The following is a 19,838-nucleotide window of genomic DNA, read 5'->3' on the forward strand; positions in this document are numbered from 1 at the left end:
TCCTGTATTCTGGATTTTTGACTCCATCTCTGTGGTGATGTTTCTCTGCCTCCTGTATTTTCTTCCCTGTTGTTAGATCTAGAGGCTTGATCAGATTTAGAGTTCACACATTTTTTTCCCCACCAGTATGTCATAGGTGGTGTCCTATGCTTCCTGAGGCATCACATCAGGATCCACACAATGCCTGATCTCTGTCAGTGCCTCAGGGGAGTTAGGAGTTGATCTATCCATTATAATCTACCCCATCATTGTTTCACCTTGTAGTCTTAGTTAGTCACTGTGACTTGCTGCTTTTATGAAGTCCCACTTCTAGGGAATGAAGATTACCTGGGTTCTATTTATGGAAGACCTTAGACTTTACTGCTTGATTGGTTCCAGGGTAGCAGTCTTAAATCAGATTATTAGTTACTATAAATGCATAGTTTCTAGCTGGGATTCTTTTAGGAAATTAATTTTTATTTCATGTCATATTTGATCTAGAAATGAAAAGAAAATTGGAAATGTATTTTAGACATTTATTAACAAATATCAGATATTTATTATGTATTGCTACTTAATAATGACTGTGTTTACTGCAACTTTTTTTTTTTTTTTTGAGACAGAGTCTCACTCTGTTGCCCAGGCTAGAGTGAGTGCCGTGGCGTCAGCCTAGCTCACAGCAACCTCAAACTCCTGAGCTCAAGCGATCCTCCTGTCTCAGCCTCCCGAGTAGCTGGGACTACAGGCATGCACCACCATGCCTGGCTAATTTTTTCTATATATATTTTTAGCTGTCCATATAATTTCTTTCTATTTTTAGTAGAGATGGGGTCTCGCTCTTGCTCAGGCTGGTCTCGAACTCCTGAGCTCAAAGGATCCGCCCACCTCGGCCTCCCAGAGTGCTAGGATTACAGGCGTGAGCCACCGCGCCCGGCCTACTGCAACTTTTTAAGGAATTTTTTCTCTTCTAACTAGATTGGCTGAATTAATTGATTGAGACTTCTAAAGGCCTCTTCTAAAGCTCTTCTAAGAGCAAAATAAAGCTTGGTGATGAGGATACTACTTTTCCCCGGTAGACTTTGCTTTAGCAACCATTATTCCAAAGATCTTACAATTATCGTTATATTTCCAAAGTTGTTTTCATCTGGTTATTACTTTTCCTTGTTGATGCTGTGAAACTTTTTTTTTTAATTTTAATATATTTTTAGTTGTCCATATAATTTCTTTTTACTTTTTTAGTAGAGACGGGGTCTCGCTCTTGCTCAGGCTGGTCTCGAACTCCTGAGCTCAAATTATCCACCCGCCTCGGCCTACCAGAGTGCTAGGATTACAGGCGTGAGCTACCACACCCGGCCGATGCTGTGAAACTTTGAATGGTAAATGTTAAGAGAAGCTCTTTTTTTTTTTTTTTTTTTTTTTTTGAGACAGAGTCTCACTCTGTTGCCCAGGCTAGAGTGCCGTGGCGTCAGCTTAGCTCACAGCAACCTCAAACTCTTGGGCTCAAGCAATCCTACTGCCTCAGCCTCCCAAGTAGCTGGGACTACAGGCATGTGCCACCATGCCTGGCTAATTTTTTCTATATATATTTTTAGTTGTCCGGTTAATTTCTGTCTATTTTTTAGTAGAAACGGGGTCTTGCTCATGCTCAGGCTCTTCTCGAACTCCTAACCTTGAGCCATCCTCCCGCCTCGGCCTCCCAGAGTGCTAGGATTACAGGCGTGAGCCACTGCGCCTGGCCAAGAGAAGCATTTTTAAGTGCTTCCTTGCTTTTCCACTTTGAAAGTGCTTTATTACTAAGCTTTGAGTGAGATTCGAACAATTCAGTTAAGTTTGCTTTGAAATCTTATATTGCTTTTCCCTTCTTGGCATTGTAGCTAAACTAATGCATTCACTTTCTGAAAAATTGTTTTGTTGTTGGTGACCTCAAATAGTAATTCCTTCTTAACTTCCAAGTAACATTACTGGAAAATTCTTCAGTACATCTCTTAATGGCACTTAATACTTCCCACTGAATTTCAGTGCCAGTTTTCTTCCTAAACCCCTCACACCATCTTTTGAGCTAAAAACTTGTTTCTTTGGTAGCTTTCCTATCCAGTTTTTAAGCATTTTGTAGACTATACATAGTGCATCTAAGAAAATTGTCACTTTGGTTCAGTTTTGTGGATTTTCTGGATTTGCTGATACATCCATTCTATCAAGTTTCTCCACATCATTAGTCAACCTGTCACATTTAACAAAGATTGCTGGTAATTGCACTTACCCAGAGATCTGTGCTTCCTAAAGTTATGTTGCCTTGTTTTTTGCAACTGTGCTTTGTTGAATATGATAATTTGAACCTGGAAGATAACTCATACTCTTTTATTCCTTACTTCTATAGATTTAAAATGCCATTCCTTAGTTCTAGAGTGATAACTTTTTTACTTTTCATTTTTTTTTTTTTTTTTTTTTTTTTTTTTTTTTTGTTGAGACAGAGTCTCACTTTGTTGCCCAGGCTAGAGTGAGTGCCGTGGCGTCAGCTTAGCTCACAGCAACCTCAAACTCCTGGGCTTAAGTGATCCTACTGCCTCAGCCTCCCGAGTAGCTGGGACTACAGGCATGCGCCACTATGCCCGGCTAATTTTTTCTATATAGATTTTTAGGTGTCCATATAATGTCTTTCTATTTTTTTAGTAGAGACGGGGTCTCGCTCAGGCTGGTCTCGAACTCCTGACCTTGAGCAATCCACCCGCCTCGGCCTCCCAGAGTGCTAGGATTACAGGCGTGAGCCACCGCGCCCGGCCTACTTTTCATTTTGAGATCACAATAAAAGCAAAAAGTTTCCATTTAAAATCTTAGGGTAAAGCTGAATTTAAAAAGATTTCCAATTGTAGGTGATCACTAAATGCTAATACAGTATTTACAGGTATGCTGATGAAATTTACATACAGTTCTTTTTTATTGTCTGTATCAGTGTTTGATGAAGTACTTTATCAGTATTTAGTCCATATTTGATAGAGCGATGATCATGGGAAGTAAACATACTTGAATCACGCACGTCATTGTGCTCCATTATACGTTTGAAACATATTTGCCACCCTTCCCTTTAATGAAATGATGACAAATATTCTGAAGTGCCTATCTTTATCCTTGCCAATAAAGAAACCTGGCCACATGGTAACTATAGCCAACTAATTAATCTAGGTGAAATTTCAAGGTAACAAAAGTTTCCTGCTAAGTGTTTTATTTTTTTAAACCAACTAATGCTTTCTTTTCAATAAGAGCAAAACTATTTGTTGGTTTTAACAAAATTACCAGTCTGCAAAGTTGGTCATTGTGATGTTTTAGCACTTGTTAATTTTGAGTTCTTTTTTCATTAAAGTGTTTTACTTGGTAGAACTTCCTAATTTTTGTTGTACTTTTGTGTTAAATATACTTGCTATTCTTGAGTTGCCAGAGGTATTTCCCCAAACTAATTGATCACCAAATTTGCTCATAAAATAGATAAGGGCAAGTATGAGACTCCTGAGTAAAATGTTTAAATTTCATTCATTCAAGAAATATTTATTATATTAAGCACCTGCTAGGCTAGGTGTCAAGCACTGTTCTAGGTGTTGGGAGATAGAATGGTCAACAGGGTGGTTGGGATCCTAACTTTAGTGGCACACACATTTTGTGGTTGGGGAGATAGAAGAAGCACATATAAATATATGGAAAAAGGTTTAGATATTGAAAAGAATTGTGAAAAAGCCTGTCTTGTTAAAAAGATAGTGGTCAGGAAAGGTCATACTGAGAAAATAATAGTTGAGCTGAGATCTGGATGATGGGGATATAAGCCAGGTAGATTTAGGGGACAACCCAGGACAAAGATTCTAGGGTGGGAAAAAGGTTTAGCCTATTCAAGGAACAGCAAGAAGGCTGTATGAGCTAGAGCTTTGGGAATGAACAGGAATGTTCATTATAAGATGAAACTACAGGGGAGGCTGGGACCAGACCACATTGCACTGTGGAGGTCATGGTAAACAATTTAAGAGGTTTTTTTTTTTTTTTGTTTCTCTTTATTTTCTGTTTATGACAAGAAGGTAATTGAGGTTTTTAAGCAGGGGATTGGCAACCCAGAAGGGGAGACATTAATAAGTACTTATATAAATATTCAAATGATAGATTAAAATTAGGGACATATGGGAGGACTAAACTTGGTTAGCGCCTCAAGATTTTTCTTTTAGTTCATGTCTTTTATTAACTCATGTACAATTACTTGTCTTCTGGTTTATTGAAGCAGTAAGTTAGACAACGTTTTCCACAATAATGTCTATCAAAGTGGCTGGCCATAAAAACTCCAGCACATTCATCTGAAGGACGCTCCAAATGATGGCAACTAATTTTGCCATTCTCATCCACCTTATAGTATTTCAGGGCAGCCAGCTGACCCTTTCTCTTATGCTTATTCTTCTTGGGAGTGGTGTGAGACTTCTTCCTTTTCTTAGCACCACCACGAAGTCTCAACACAAGGTGAAGAGTGGACTCCTTTTGAATGTTCTAGTCAGACAAAGTACTTCCATATTCCAGTTGCTTGCCAGCAAAAATCAATCTTTGCTGAACAGGAGGAATTTTTTGCTCATCCTGGATCTTGACCTTTACATTTTCTATTGTATCTGAGGGTTCAACCTTGAGAATGGTGGTCTTCCCTGTAAGGGTTTTTATGAAAATCTGCATCTTGGTGGTGGTTCCACTGCACATGGCAGATCAGAAAGGGAGCCTCAAGATTCTTGTTCCTGGGAAATGACATTTAAGCTGAGACTTAAGGAATAGGTATGACTTGATTAGGGGAACAACATGGGAAAGAATATTCCAGGCAGAGGGATATCATTAAGTGAAGTCTGAGCCTAGAAAGAGCTTAATAGCATAAGGATCTGAAGAATGGCTAGTTGGCTATCTGTAGTTCAAAGAGGGGGGGAGAGTAGCACCAAATGAGGCAAGTTGGCAGTGAGTACAGGACCTCACAAGACATGTGTAGGATTTTAGTCATAAGTCCTCCATAACAATGATTTTAAGAAGGAGAGGAACTTGATCAAATTTATGTTTAACTTTGTTACTTGGTTGCTACTGTGTGGAGATTGGATTGGATTAGAGTGGAGGAGGGCAAGAAAATTGATGAAGGGATCAGTTAGGTACCACAGATACCTAAGATGATGGTGATGGGTGCAGGGATGTTATCAGTAGAGATTTTGAAATGAAGACAAATTTAAGGATGTGGTTATTGATTAGATTTAGGAATAAGGAAAAGGAGAGATGTATCAAGGACAGCCTTCAGGTTTGTGCCTGAGCAAATGAGTGGATGGTGATGGCAGTGCACAGCTACACCGGTCAGTTGAAAATCACTGTAGCGTTTTGACATTTCAAGGTATAAAATAAAAGCTCCTGTTGGGTTATTTTAAAAAGAGTTACCTTAAGAGACACCTATAGTGCTTAGTATGTACCACAGATGTTTCTTCTAATCCTGATGATAACCCTATGAGGTAGGTACTGTTATTATACCCAGTTTGCAGATGAGAAAACAGGCACAGAGAAGTTAAGCGACATACATATATGGAGTTTTGCTCCCTAGCTCATGGTCTTAACTACTAAGCATGGAAGCTTTTAATCACACATTGTATACTGTTTTATTATTTATTTGGACTTACCTAATGATATTATTTTGAGATTTAACTATTGTAACCTTTCCTGGAAAGTATACTTTTTGTGTGTTCAAATAGCATACCTGACTCTAGCTGTATGCTATTGAAACAGATAATGATAATATCCTCTTTAATTAAATATTAATTGCTTTTACTTCCAAAGATTCTCCTTTGAAGTTGCTTGCTCTTTATAATGTATTGTCACTGCTTGCAGCACATTTTGAAATAGTGTTGCTGACTTTGCTTTATACAGTTAAAGGTGCCTTGTGATGTCTAGGTAAGGGCTGTAATAGTCTTTGCAAATCAGGTAAGCTAGGTGCTTCTTTTTGTTAAAAGGTTAAAAATCCACTAATGTAGGTATATAATCTTTGCTCTGTGAATAGTGGTTATGTGGGTAAGATATTATACTGATTAATAATGTACTGCGCCTCAGTGAGGGAGCGTGTGTGGGCAGTAATTGCTGTGAACATGACGGATACTGTATGTCTCCTTAGAGTGGAAACTGGCCCTTAGTAGACAGGCTCAAGGGGAGGGTCTCTTAGAAATTTTGATATGGGAGAGGATAAGGTCCCAGGAATAACTTGTTGCTACAATGGATCATGCAGTTGACAGAGAAGAAAGCCAAACAAGGTACATGTCTTCTGAAGCTATTAGGTGGGTTTTACAAAAGAACAGAAACCTAAACTTTGGAAATTTTACATTTTCCTTAGTGATTTCTTCATCACTATTCAGTAAGATTCTTTCTGCAAAGGTTACCTTATTTTGGTGTGTTGTGGGGGAAAAAAGGAAAAGTTTTTGTGGCTGTTTTCAGGGGAACTATATAATTTTAAAGTGGTGGCTGTGATGTTTGAGACAGAGCCCCAGTGGAAGATAAGACAAGACTATAACTGCATCTCACTGACCATTTTCTTCTATTAAAACATTAATCCTGGGCTTTACTTTAGTAAGGAAGTCTATGTTAGTAGGTTACTCTTATTAAATTAGGGACTCGTTGTCATAAATATCATTTTTGGAAACTTGTTAGGACCCTAACTTTGCTCATTAAGTTCTAGAATGAAAAATAACATGCACAATTCATATATGTGTTTTAACCTTTGTAATGTGGAGTAATTTTCCAAGTGATGTCCAAGGAAAAATTGGAATCTGAAGGAGCAGGTGAAATTGATTTTTCCCTTCTATATCTGGTTTTTGTGCATGCAGTAGCAAAAGTTGTTTACAGAATGATACAATGCTCAAGAATAGCTGCTGCTCACATTTAGCTGTTAAGACCATAAGATAGGCCATACTTAGTATTGTTGCTTATCTGTATATATAGTAGGAAATTGTGCTGGCGTTCTTTGTCCTGATACAGAGGGAGTGAGAATTCCAAAGCTATTGAACATCACTTGTTGTAACTATTCTCAAATGATGTGTAATGAGGGAGGGGGCAGTTGTTTATTTGAAATTTTGCTTTAGTTGTGATCCTTAATGAAAAGTTTGCAATGCAGGGGTTAAGGTAACCTGCTTCTTTCTTTTTTAAATTCTAGGTGAGAATTATGAAGATGATGACCTTGACCTAGTAAACTCTGATGAGGTTATGAAGAAACCATGTCCAGTACAGATTGTTCTTGCTCATGAAGATGACCATAACTTTGAGCTTGATGAAGAAGCTTTGGAGCAGATACTGCTACAGGAGCACATTCGAGATCTTAACATAGTAGTGGTATCTGTGGCAGGAGCTTTTCGTAAAGGGAAATCATTTCTACTGGACTTCATGCTTAGATACATGTATAACAAGGTGAATAGTGTCTTTTAAATTGAACCCAGTTAACAACAAAAAACTACCAACCAACCCTGTTTTAAAAAATAGACAAAAACCAGTAATAACTGTATGTTTAATTTTACAGAAATATAGTTCTTTAAAGAACTTCTTGGTTAAGACAGTAAAGTAAGTTTGAACTTTTGACTTCTTTTCATTTCCATAACTCCTTTTTGCATAAAATATACATTGTTATATATGATTGAATATTTATGTTCCAGGCATTGTAGTTCTAACCTAAGATGTCTAAGTATACCCTGAAAGTCTCTGAAGTACTATTTATCTTCTCTCCCTTTTTGTTATTTCTTCACACTTTTCCCTTCTTGGCCACCTTTACAGTGAGTGAAGTAGATAGATAGAGACCTTTGGAAAAGTACACCTATGTTCCTTAAATAAGTCACTTTTAGTGACTTAACTTTTTTGAGATGAAGTTGAATTCCTCAGAGTGGCTTCCGTGGCCATCCATGATCTCAGCCTCTTTTGCCTCTGTATGCCAACTATATAGAGGCAGACAGTATATTATTATAACAGAGGATAATTATTCAGGATAATTATATTATATTATTAATATAACAGAGGATATTATTTCTCAAATTTTGCTGTATTCTTAGCTAATATTATCATAGGGGTCTTTCCTTACTTGTAATACATTACATCCTCTTGCTAACTCTCATGGTGCAATGTCGTATGTTTTATTGATACTACTTTAGTTGCTTATTTTTTCTGGCTAGTTTATGCTCTCTCAGGGGTGGGCCTTACTTTGCTAATCATGTCTCCAGAGCCTAGCACACTTGGGCCTTAGTAGGCACTTGTCTATTTTGATTGATGAATCTCCCTTGCACTACACATCTTCATTTTAGATGGTACAGACAATTGTTATTTTCCTCCCTCTCCCTGACTTTGACTTTCTCTCCTGAAAAAAAATTTTTTTTTTCACTTGAATCAGACTGTTTCTCTAATAGTTGAAATTTGGGTTGCAGGAATGGGAGTTTGATAGGGGTCAAGAAAAAGGAATTGGAAATTTTGGAGTGGAGCTGTTATTGGGAATGGCTATACAGGGACTTTTGACATTCAGAAGCTACACGAAGACATTAGAAATAATACGTTGACAGAATTATGTAATTGTCTAAACACTTGTCAGGATGTTCATCTTTATGAGTGCTGTATGAATCTGTAACTGGGTATGCATCTACCTTGAGATAAGAAATGAGGTAAGCATTCCCAGTTGGTTTTCCAGAAAGCCTTTTCAGTAAATTTTTTTCATAAGGATCTTTTCAGGTTATTCTCAAGTATTTCTGAGTATCAAGAATGTAGTTCATATTAAAGAATAATATTTTACATGTTTAGGAAATTGAGAAAGATACAGTTTTTCATTTAGAGGTGATTATTTCCTAGAATTTTACATCTGAAAAGAGAAATATTGTCTATAGCCATACCACCCTGAACACACCTGATCTTGTCTGAAATAGAGAACTGTATAAATACTGACACATTCTTTTAAAAAATGTCTGTACTTTTAAAGATGATAAAGAATTTCTGTATCTTAAGGCCCGCTAACTCCTTAAGTTAGCTTTGATGTATTGTATCTATGTGAATCTGAGCTGTTCACAGCAAATGTATTCGATTCCAAGTGAGTCACAGACAGTAGAGTGTTCGAAAGGGAAGGCAGCTTAGATCATTTGCCTAGGAATGACAGATAAGTTTCACCTCAGGTGCCATTTCTGAGTTCATCTCTGGTCGATTAGTAGTAGGTGTTCAGGCCGAGCATGATGGCCCACGCCTGTAATCCTAGCACTCTGGGAGGCCAAAGTTGGAGGATTGCTTGAGGTCAGGAGTTCAAGACCAGCCTGAGCAAGAGTGAGACCCTGTCTCTACTAAAAATAGAAAAAAGTAGCTGGGCAACTAAAAAATAAAAAAAAATGAGCTGGGTGTGGTGGCGCATGCCTGTAGTCCCAGCTACTCGGGAGGCTGAGGCAGGAGGATTGCTTAAGCCCAGAAGTTTGAGGTTGCTGTGAGCTAGGCTGACACCACGGAACTCTAGCCCAGGTGACAGAGCAAGACTCTGTCTCAAAAAAAAAAAAAAAAAAAAAAAAATTAGTAGTAGGTGTTCAGAAGGGGCGTAGCAGCCCCCCATTTGTCATGTATGTGCAGTCTCTGAACTAATAGAACTTCCTCTTTTGTGGGGGAGGTACTGAAGCCATAGAAAGGGTTATGATGGCCTGAGTGAGGCTACACACCTAGTTAGTGGCTTCTAAGTTGATGTTTCTTCATTAAGTTTCACTTATAAGGTTTCCATTTAGAATTCCTGATAGAAATCACCTTGTTCTGTTAATCAGAAATTGCATTTAAACAGTCTGATTTTTGGGATAACATGCCTCTACTTAACACTGATTTAGTGATGGATCATACTTTTCCTGTGAGGTGAAAGTAAAGAAGGAGAAATAACAGTGTGATCGTTTTGGATTTATTTTATTCACCTCTGTGCCCGCAAAGGTAGGATGCTAGCTGAAAGAAGTAGGAGTCTTCTGTGTTGGCCTGAGTCTAATCTATGGAAGTATATATTATAGTTTACTAAAGTAGTCAGTTATACAAGAGGAGATTAAAATCTGTGATCAGAGACTGAATTAGTATTGGTGGTATGAGGGAGGTTAACTTTCCCCTCCAAAATACATGTGCATACTCTTCACGTGTTCTGTGCTTCCCCCTTTCTAATTCTGATTTGGTGGTTCGGGAGTATAGTTCAGGTGAAATGTTCCTTTTTAAAATGTTTCTTTTTTTCTTAAAGTATAACTTACAGAAAGGTGCACAAATCTTAAGTGTACAGCTTGATGAAATTTTACATATATGTATACCCATATTAATACTACCCAGATGAAGATATAGAACACTCTCCTTTTATGCTCTCTCCCAGTTAATATCTATCCCCCAAAAGTAACTACTGTTCTGAACCTCTCACCAAAGGCTCATTTAATCTGTTTTTGAGCATACCGTGAATGAAATCATACCATATGCATTCTGTGTTTAGCTTATTTTGTTAATATTATAACTTTGAGATGTACCCATGTTTTTGCATTATTTTTGTTGCCTTAGTATTTCACTGTATGATTGTACCACATTTTATTTGTCCATTTAACTGTTGATGGATATTTGCTTTGATGTTATAGTTTTTAGTCAGTTGATTCTTTGTTAATTACACCCTTCCAAAGTGAAGTAGATTATTCCAGTGTCAATAGGAGTTGTTAGAAAAATGCTGTTCAAAATGTCATATCTGGCTACTGTAAAAGTAGTTTGAATTCCAGGAATCAGCTTACAAAGGTCAAAACTTAATTTAGTAGAATTAAATTATATAATACATGTAAAACTAAACATAATGCTTGGGATATTAATACTAGGTAATAGTGATAGCTGTTATTGAACTGTTCTATGTCAGGATTCTTAATTCAGTACAGAGTTACTTCTACTTTTATATTTATTTCCTGTTTTTTTAAAACTTTATTGTGAGAAATTTTAAATGCATGTAAAAGTAGACAATAGTATGAATGCCCATGTACTTAACAATTTTTAGTAGTTACAATTCCATCAATCTCATTTCATCTGTATTTCAATTCCACAGCTTATGTATTGTTTTGAAGTAAATCCCAGACATCATATCATTTTGTTTGTAAATATTTTAGTGTGTGTCTTTTAAATATAAGGGCTTTTTTGGACATTACAATAATACTGTATATAAAAATCAGTAATTCTTTAATATTGTGAAATGTTTTATAACTGTTTAATTTTCCAGTTGCCTCAAATGCTTTATTATTTTTTAATAGTTTGTTGGAATCCAACCAGAAGAGGTCTACATTATGATTATCTTTAAAGTATTTTTTACTCTTTTTAAGTTTCTCTACCTCTCTCTCTTTTTTTGGAGAATTTATTTGTTCAAGAGACTGATTTGGTGGTCTTTTAGAGTTTCCCACTCTGGATTCGCTGTTGTATCTCATTGGTGTGGTTTTACGTGTTTCTGTGCCCTGTGAATTTTCTATAAATTGTTAGTTGAATCTAGAGACCTGATCAAACTCAGGTTTGACACTTTTTTGGCAGTAGTACTTCGTAGATGATGATGTATTCTTCCATCAGGAGGCACATACTATCTTTTAATATAACAATTCTTCAATCTTTACTGAATTCTAGGTATTTTGATTACTAAGCATTTAATAGACATTATCTTACTCAGTATTCACAGTAACCCTGTGCAGTAATATTAGTATTTCAACTTAGTAGTTGAAGAAATAAGTCAAAGTAAGTGGCAAAGCTGAGATGTCTGAGCAGGCATTTTGATGCCAGAACCTTTATTCTAAAAACTATTATGTAAAATTATGTTTGGTCATTTTCCCATATAGCTGTAGTATGTAAAGTACAGGTACATTATAGGATATACCTACACTAAATTGTTCTTTTGTGAGTGTTCACCTTGCTTGCATTTCATTGTTTACTGCAGAGTTGAACTTGACTGACAGGAGGACACCTGGGAGTACAAAGGTGGTGACTTTTCTTGCTGCCCACTGGTATCTAAGCTTAATGGAGAGGGTCTTTGCTTTGTTTGCTATATAAAATTTTGACTTCATCTGTAACATATTTGCTAATGGCATTTTAAGAGAACTGTCCTTTATATAGGTTTTTATTCTTCACCATTTAAAGACCTGCTCTCAAAACTCTTGCCAGAGATCAGGAGTAAAAACTATCTTTTAAGAATCATATGTGCTGCTGCATATAACTTGCCCAAAGCACAGATATCTCAGAATCAGGCCTGTGGGATATTGAACTTGATTTCACCTTCCTCTTTAAGGCTAACAGTGTCTGAGATGTAAGACTCATGGGAAATGTGGGACTACATGATGAGAAACTTGATTTGTTTCCTTTTCTTTTCTAAGAAAGAAATGGATTTGGACGGAGAACAATATTTTAAAATGCATCTTCCTTGGATCATTTTACTATTTATTTAATCTGGTATAATTTACATGTAATAAAGTGTATAAACCTCAGTATAGCCAGTGGATTTTTATATGTGTATACTTTTGTAATCATTGCCTCTCAGATCAAGACAGAACATTTCCAGCATTCTTAGAAGGCTTTTCTCATTCCCTCTCCCATTAACTACTATCTCCAGCTCTCAAGGGCCACCCTGTTCTGACTTGTATCATTGTAGATTGGTTTTGCCTACTTGGAACTTCACATAAATGTAATCATAAAGTATGTACTCTTGTGTCTGATTTCTTTTACTCAACATTAAGCCTAAGAGGTTTATTCATGTTGTTATTATACATGTATAAAAAAATTGTTACTTTTTATTGCTGAGTGGTATTTCATTAAATGAATATATCACCGTTTATGTACCCCTTCTAATTGATAGACATATGGATTGTTTCTAGTTTTCATTTATTATGAATAAAGCTGCTATGAACATTTTTGTACAAGTCTTGCTGACGTAAGCACTTACTTCTGTTGGGTTTATACCCAGGAGTAGACATGTGGAGTAATAGGGTAAAATACTTATTTAACTTCAGTAGGGACTGCCAAAATTTTTTCCAAAGTGATTTCACCAATTTGCACTTCCATCAGAATTGTAAAGAGACTTACTGTTGCTATATGTCTGGTAAACAGTATTGTCAGTCTTTTTAATTTTAGCCATTCTGATAGGTGTGCATTTTTAAATTTCATGTCATCATTATACTTGATACAGGGTTCATTTGCTCATAAAATCATTTGCCAGATTTAATGTAGAAGTTTAGCTTATTCATTTATTATTTTAACTGAATTTACCTTTGAATATTTCACTCATTATAAGTGAAACATTTTATGTAACTTCTATGTAACAAGTTGCTGAAATTTTGAATTTTGTATTCTTTTTGCCAATATGAGAAGCAGGCAAAATTTGATCAGAATTTTAAGTCAATAAGGAAAATAAGGAAATAAAAATTGTGAGGCCCCCCCCGTGAATAATAGCTTAAGGAGACTGGGTATAGAGGTTATGTGGACTGTGGACCATCCATTAGCATATTGGGGTCCTCCCCTTGAGATTTTGATTTTGGAACTGGAACTAATTTTCTTAGCCAATTTTCTATTCTCCCATATACAGGTTTTAAATTAGTGTGAGTGATTTCAGATTTCAATTACAAAAACTTCACCAAGTGCTGCCGAAGCTAGAGGAATCAAAAATAGATGAGATGGAAGAGTCTGTGATCTATTGTTCAAAGTCTTTATTGCAGTATTCTAGGAGAGACTTTCTTGGTTACATTCCTGAACCTATTGCCTAAAAGTACCCTTCCAGCTTTAAGCCCCAGATGTACATATTGGATCTTTTGTGGTATCATCAAAATTATGGTACCTGTGTCATCACATTTTTCAATTTTGGATTTCAGAGAACATAAATTGTAGATATTTTTCCATTTTAAAGTCTTTGTTTCTGTAAGTTAGATTTACTATTTCTATAGAAATTGGTTCTATTTAAGTTATTTATTGAAGACTATCTCAAAGTATTACACATGAACACTGACTACTCAAACATCAGTTTTAGAATATTTAGGGAGTTAAACTGTCTTATGTAATTTAAATTCCTTTTATATTAATATTAGTTGGTTTTGGAGGAGAAACTTTTTTTAAAGATAATTAGCCCCCTGCCTCCTTCCCCCACTCCTCCAGGACAATTTTGTTGTTCAGCTCCTGAGTTTTAGTTCAGAATTTCTTTTTTCTCACTCTTGAAAATTTTTTCTTACACATTTCTTTAATAGGATACATTTTCTATAGATACTTTAGAGAATGTATACCTTAATCCTTTCATCAAGAAGCAAGTTCAGCAATAAGGTTTATGTTATATTGCACTAGTATATGGACAGTTAACAGAAACTGTAGTGAACCGTACCTTCTTCCCCTAAATTCCTATAGTATTAATGGGATGGATTTTGTATGACTTGGGAGTCTTCGTTAAACTTGTATGCTAAGGATATTTGATGCTCTGTTTTTCCTTGAACAGCTTTATTGAGATATAATTCACTTAACATATAATTCATTCACTTACAATACACAATTCAATGGCTTTTAGTATTTTCAAAGAGCTGTGCAGCCATCACTACAATTAATTTCAAAGCATTTTCATCATCTCAAAATGAATTCCCATATCTCTTAGCTGTCACCCCCCTACCTTTTCTCTAAACCCTCAGCCCTAAGGTGTGGTAGGATTTTTTGTAGATTTTTTTTCATCAAGTTGAGGAAGTTCATCTATTCCTAGTGTGTTAGGAGTTTGGTTTTTTTTTTTTTTTAATTATGAATGAGTGTTAGCTTTTGTCAAATGCTTTTTTGTATCTATTGATACTATGTGATTTTTCTTCTTTAGACCATTGGGTTGATGTGATGGGTTACATTTATTGACTTTCAATTGTTGAGCCAGTCTTGCATTCTGGAACAAATGCCACTTGATTGTGGTGTATAATTCTTTTTATATGGTGTCATATTTGATTTGCTAATATTTTGTTGAGGATTTTTGCATCTGTGGTTTGTTAGATATGCTGATCTGTAGTTTTCATTTAGTTGTCGTATCTTTACCTGGTTTTGGTACTAGGATAATACATAGGGCGAGTTAAGAAGTATTCCTTCTGCTTCTGCTTTCTGGAAGCACTTGTAGAGAACTGGTATCATATCTTCTTTAAGTGTTTGGCAGAACTCAGCACTGAAACTGTCTGGACTTAGTATGGTCTTTTTTGGAAGGTTATTAATTAATTAACTTTTTTTAAAAGTAGATATAGGCCTACTCAGATAGATGGTCTAGTTCTCCTTGTGTGAGTTCAGTACTTTGTTTCTCTCAAAGAATTGGTCCATTTCAACTGAGTTACTAAATTTGTGGGACAGAGTTCTTAGTATTCCTTTATTATCTTTTTAGTAGCCATAGAATTAGTAATGATGATTCCTCTTTGGTTTCTGATATTATTAATTTGTGATTATTGATAAAGTTGGATTAATAGCTGCCATGTTTGTAACTGTTTTCTATATTTTGCACATTTTTCTTTTTTTATCTTCCTGTGTTTTTCTGCCTTCTCTAGTTTTAATTGAACATTTTATGTGATCACATTTTATGTACTCTGTTGGTATATATCCATTATACTTCTTTAAAATTTTTATTTCGTAGTTGCCTGAAGTTTGCAATATACGTTCACAACTAATCTAAGCCGACTTTCAAATAATATTATACTGCTTCATTGGTAATATAGTTACCTTGCTTTGGTCTCCAACCCCTGGGCTGCGGACTGTCTACAGAGCTCAGCCCCACTTCCCCTTTTGTGGAAAAAAATGTCTTCCTTGAATCTGGTCCCTGGTGCCAAAAAGGTTGGGGACTGCTACCTAGAGTATTCCCAGTTCCTTCCTCCTGTCCTTGATAACATTGCTGTCATTCATTTCTCTTACCTATATACCATTATATAACCACCTAAAAGATTTTATTTTACCTTTTTGTCCTTCTCTGGCTCTTTCTCTTTGTAGATTTGGGTTTCTGATGTGTATCATTTCTCTTTTATGTTGAACAACTTCTTTTAACATTTTTTTGAAGGTGGTTATATTGGTGATAACCTCCCTCAGTTTTTGTTTTAGGAAAGTCTGTATTTCTCCTTGACTTTTGTAGAATAACTTCACTGGATAAAGAATTCTATGTTGATGACTTTTTTTTCAGCCCTGTAAATATTTCATCACACTCTCTTATTGTTTGCATGGTTTTTGATGAGAAATCCAATGTAATTCTTATCCTTATTCCTCTGTAGATAAAGTATTTTTTGTCTCTGGCGTCTTTCAGGATTTTCTCTTAGTCTGCGCTATTTTGCAACTACACTGATATACATCTAATGTAGATTTTTTGGTATTTATCCTGCTTGGTGTTCTCTGACCTTTCTGGATCTGTGTGTTTGGTGTCTGTCATTAAGTTTGGAAAATCTCAGCCATTATTAAGATGTTTCTTCTGTTCCTTCTTGTCTCTCTACTCCTTCTGGTATTTCCGTTACACCTATGTTATACCTGTTGTAATTGTCTCACAGTTCTTGAATAGTCTGTTCTGTTATTCTTACCCTTTTTTCTTCATGCATTTTGGTTGAGAAAGTTTCAATTGACATATCTTCAAACTCACTAATTCTTTCCTCAATCTATGGATAAGTGTATCAAAGACATTCTTTATTTCTATTACAGTGTTTTTAATTTCTAGCATTTTCTTTTGATTCATTTTTAGAATTTCCATCTCTCTGCTTACATTACTTGTTTTTACATGTTGTCTACTTTTTTTTGTTAGAGCCCTTAACATGCTAATGAGTTATTTTAAATTTCCTATCTTAAGATTCCAGAATATATGTTGTACATGAGTCTGGTTCTGATGCTTGCCTTGTCTTTTTCAGTCTGTTTGTTCATGCTTTTTGGCATGGCTTGTAATTTTATTATTTTTTTATTTTTTTATTTTTTTTTGCTGAAAGCAAGACATGAAGTATCAGATAATAGGAACTGAAAATTTAGGCTTTTAGTGTGAGGTTTTATGTTAATCTAGCTAGGAGATGGGCTATATTTAATGTTTTCTGTAGCTGTAGGTCCCAGAGGCTTTAGTTTCCTCCCTCTTCTCCCATTGTTTTTGGGTTTTCCCAAGAACTCCTACTTAAATAGAATCTGTGTCTTGCAGCTTTCTCAGTTGTAATCCACTGTCATTGTTTTAGAGCCCTGTTGATGTGGTGATATCTGGGAGAGGGAAAGCACTATATACCATTATACGGTTAAATCTTAGTTTTTGAGTGCACCTGAGCCCCTGGGCTATGACTTTAATTTTTTAAATTTTAATGGTAAGCTAGAAAGGAGGGGGCTGGAGTTGGCTGATTGCTCTTCCCCAGGGCCAGATACAGCTCCAGTAAGGTAGTTTTCCTAGGAAGGCACCTTTGTTATAGGGACTGCTCTGGGTACATGTAATTCAAAGTGGTTACTTTCCCCTGGGTCAATTTAAAAATGGTTACTTTTCCCCTCCCCCTGTCAGAGTCATGAGGGTAATTTTCCTTTATCTTTATATTGAGAACCTGTGGAGCTCCTTAAGGTAAAACTCAGAAAAGTGAGGGGTCTGCTAAGACTGACCCTGTAGAAGTTTTTAACTTTCAAGCTAGTCCACTCTTAGCTTCCATCAGTTCATCCAAATCATCATTTAAGTATTCTTACCAATTGCTGCAGCAACTAAGTTGGCCTCAGGTCATGATTGTTTGTATTCATTTGTCTTTCTAGATTTTGGGGTGGTGGTTGACATTGTGACCACAATTCTTTGATCTAAGAAAGGAAAGTCATTGATTTTCAGTTGGTTAGGCTTTTTGTAAGGATGGGTATGATGACTTGTAAGCTTTTTACATGTGAGAGCTAAAACTGGTAGTTCAGTGGTAGACTATAAAGTCAAATCTTCATTCAGACCTCAATTTAATTACTAGAGGTATCTCCTCTTTCTATTCTAGTATCCCTCAAGGACACCTTTTTTTAAATTATAAAATACACATGACATAATATTTACCACTTTTAAGCATAAAGTTCAGTGGCATTAAGTACATTCACATTGTTGTGCAACCATCACCACTGTCCTTCTGCAGAACTTTCTACTCTTCCCAAACTGAAGCTCTCTACCCATTAAATACTAACTCCATTCCCCCCATCCGTGGCCACCGCCTTTCTACTTTCTGTCTCTACAAATTTGAGCATCTCATATGAGTGGAATCATACAATATTTGTTCTCTTGTGTCTGGCTTATTTCACTTAGCATAGTGTCTTCAAGGTCAGAGATACCTTTTAAGTGGAACTTTTTTACAAAAGAAATTCCTCTTCAGTATGCACCTCAGTTGTTAGAGTTGGCCCTTTTCTGAGTTTGTGACTTGGGTCAGACGACGGTGTCATTGATTTGTCCAGCACCAGGAGGTGGGAGTGGACATGGGGTGGGGAGGGGAATGGATAAAAATATTAGACTATTTTAGAATCACATTAACTATTTTAACTAAATTAGATTATTTTAAATGTTTCATAATTTGTTCTAGGACTTGCAGAGTGTTCTCACATATTCAAATGTAAATACTAAATACAATTGATGGTCAGAATGTGTAGTATTCATTCTGTCCACCAGTTTGGGTGTTGAGTGTTCACGACTGTTCATGACCTATCTCCTGAAAAGGTACTGGTTTTATACAGGTTAGATTTTCATTTGTGGTGGTTTTTGTGCGGAATGCCTTGTCACTAGGGAGTATATCCCCTATTGTTGTTGCTGCTTGGATCTTAGTTTCATCCTTTCTGTCTCTTTTGCTGCTAGCTGTGATGAGTTATGGCTTCTGGATGGACTTTATTCCTCTAGCCTGTTCATTGTTAAAGGAGTCAGCTTACCTGCAAATAGAGAGCTGGTGTGCTCTGATACATGAAGGCCTGGCTGGACCACCAACTCTTTGTCTAAAGTTTACTCAGCTATTGTTTCACTTTGTTGCTAGGGAATATTACCTTTCCTTAGGTGAAATATGATTTTTTTTTTTTTTTTTTTTTTAAAGACAGGATCTTGCTCTGTCACTGAGGCTGTAGTGCAGTGGTACCATCATAGCTTACTGTAATCTCGAACTCCTGGGCTCAAGGATCCTCCTGCCTCAGCCTCCCAAGTAGCTGGGACTACAAAGTATGCACAACCATGCCCAGCTAATTAAAAAAAAAATTTTTTTTTTAGAGATAGGGTTTCCTTATGTTGCCCAGGCTGATCTCAAAGCAGTTTTCGCGACTTGGCCTCCCAGAGTGCTGGGATTACAGGCGTGAGCCACCATGCTCAGCCTGTGAAATATGAATTTGTTTCTTACTATTTGGAATAGTAGGGTTTCTTTATTGCTAATAATTATATTACATAGATCTATATTTATTCACTAATTGACTACATTTAAAGTTCAGGTGATTTCAGATTGCCTTTTGGAACAGATTTATTTTATAAAATCTCTTTTCCTATTTATTTTCCTGGAGGAATATGTTACTTTTGGATTTCTGAGTTTTGAAGCTTGTCTCTATAGTAATAAATGGTACCAGATTAGGTTTTTGAGTTCTTAAGTTTGCCTTTAGTAACTTATGACAGCAAGTAGGGTCTATGATCAGTGGGGCTGCCTTTAGCTCCTACTAGAATGATTCTTGAGGACAGAACTATTTCTTGTTATTCACTGGTGTAAACCTAGAACAGTGGCTGCCATAGGGTAGAGGTTCAATAAATATTTATTGAATGAATGAATACTACATTTTATGAAAGCTATTAGTGTTCAGTATGTTAGAGAAGTTACAGACTTCAAGTTTTGAAAAATCTAATTAGGTAGGTTCTCCCGTTTACCTCCCCCCCCCCTTTTATTAATTTATTTAACAAATATTTG

General features: G+C 36.1%; 1 protein-coding gene and 1 pseudogene across 4 annotated transcripts in view; one reads left to right on the top strand and one right to left on the bottom strand.

Annotated features, from left to right (window-relative positions):
- ATL2 (atlastin GTPase 2) overlaps window positions 1-19,838 on the top strand; it is a 57,237-nt gene that overhangs the window by 18,893 nt on the left and 18,506 nt on the right. For all 4 annotated transcript variants that reach the window (XM_069494094.1, XM_069494096.1, XM_069494095.1 and 1 more), the window contains exon 2: window positions 7,160-7,410. In XM_069494094.1, the coding sequence (XP_069350195.1) occupies window positions 7,160-7,410 (251 nt within the window). The remainder of the gene's footprint in view (window positions 1-7,159; window positions 7,411-19,838) is intronic.
- On the bottom strand, window positions 4,210-4,727 carry LOC138399936 (ubiquitin-ribosomal protein eS31 fusion protein-like; annotated as a pseudogene).

The sequence above is a fragment of the Eulemur rufifrons genome, chromosome 19 (assembly GCF_041146395.1).
Source record: "Eulemur rufifrons isolate Redbay chromosome 19, OSU_ERuf_1, whole genome shotgun sequence".
In the NCBI taxonomy this organism is placed as follows: domain Eukaryota; kingdom Metazoa; phylum Chordata; class Mammalia; order Primates; family Lemuridae; genus Eulemur; species Eulemur rufifrons.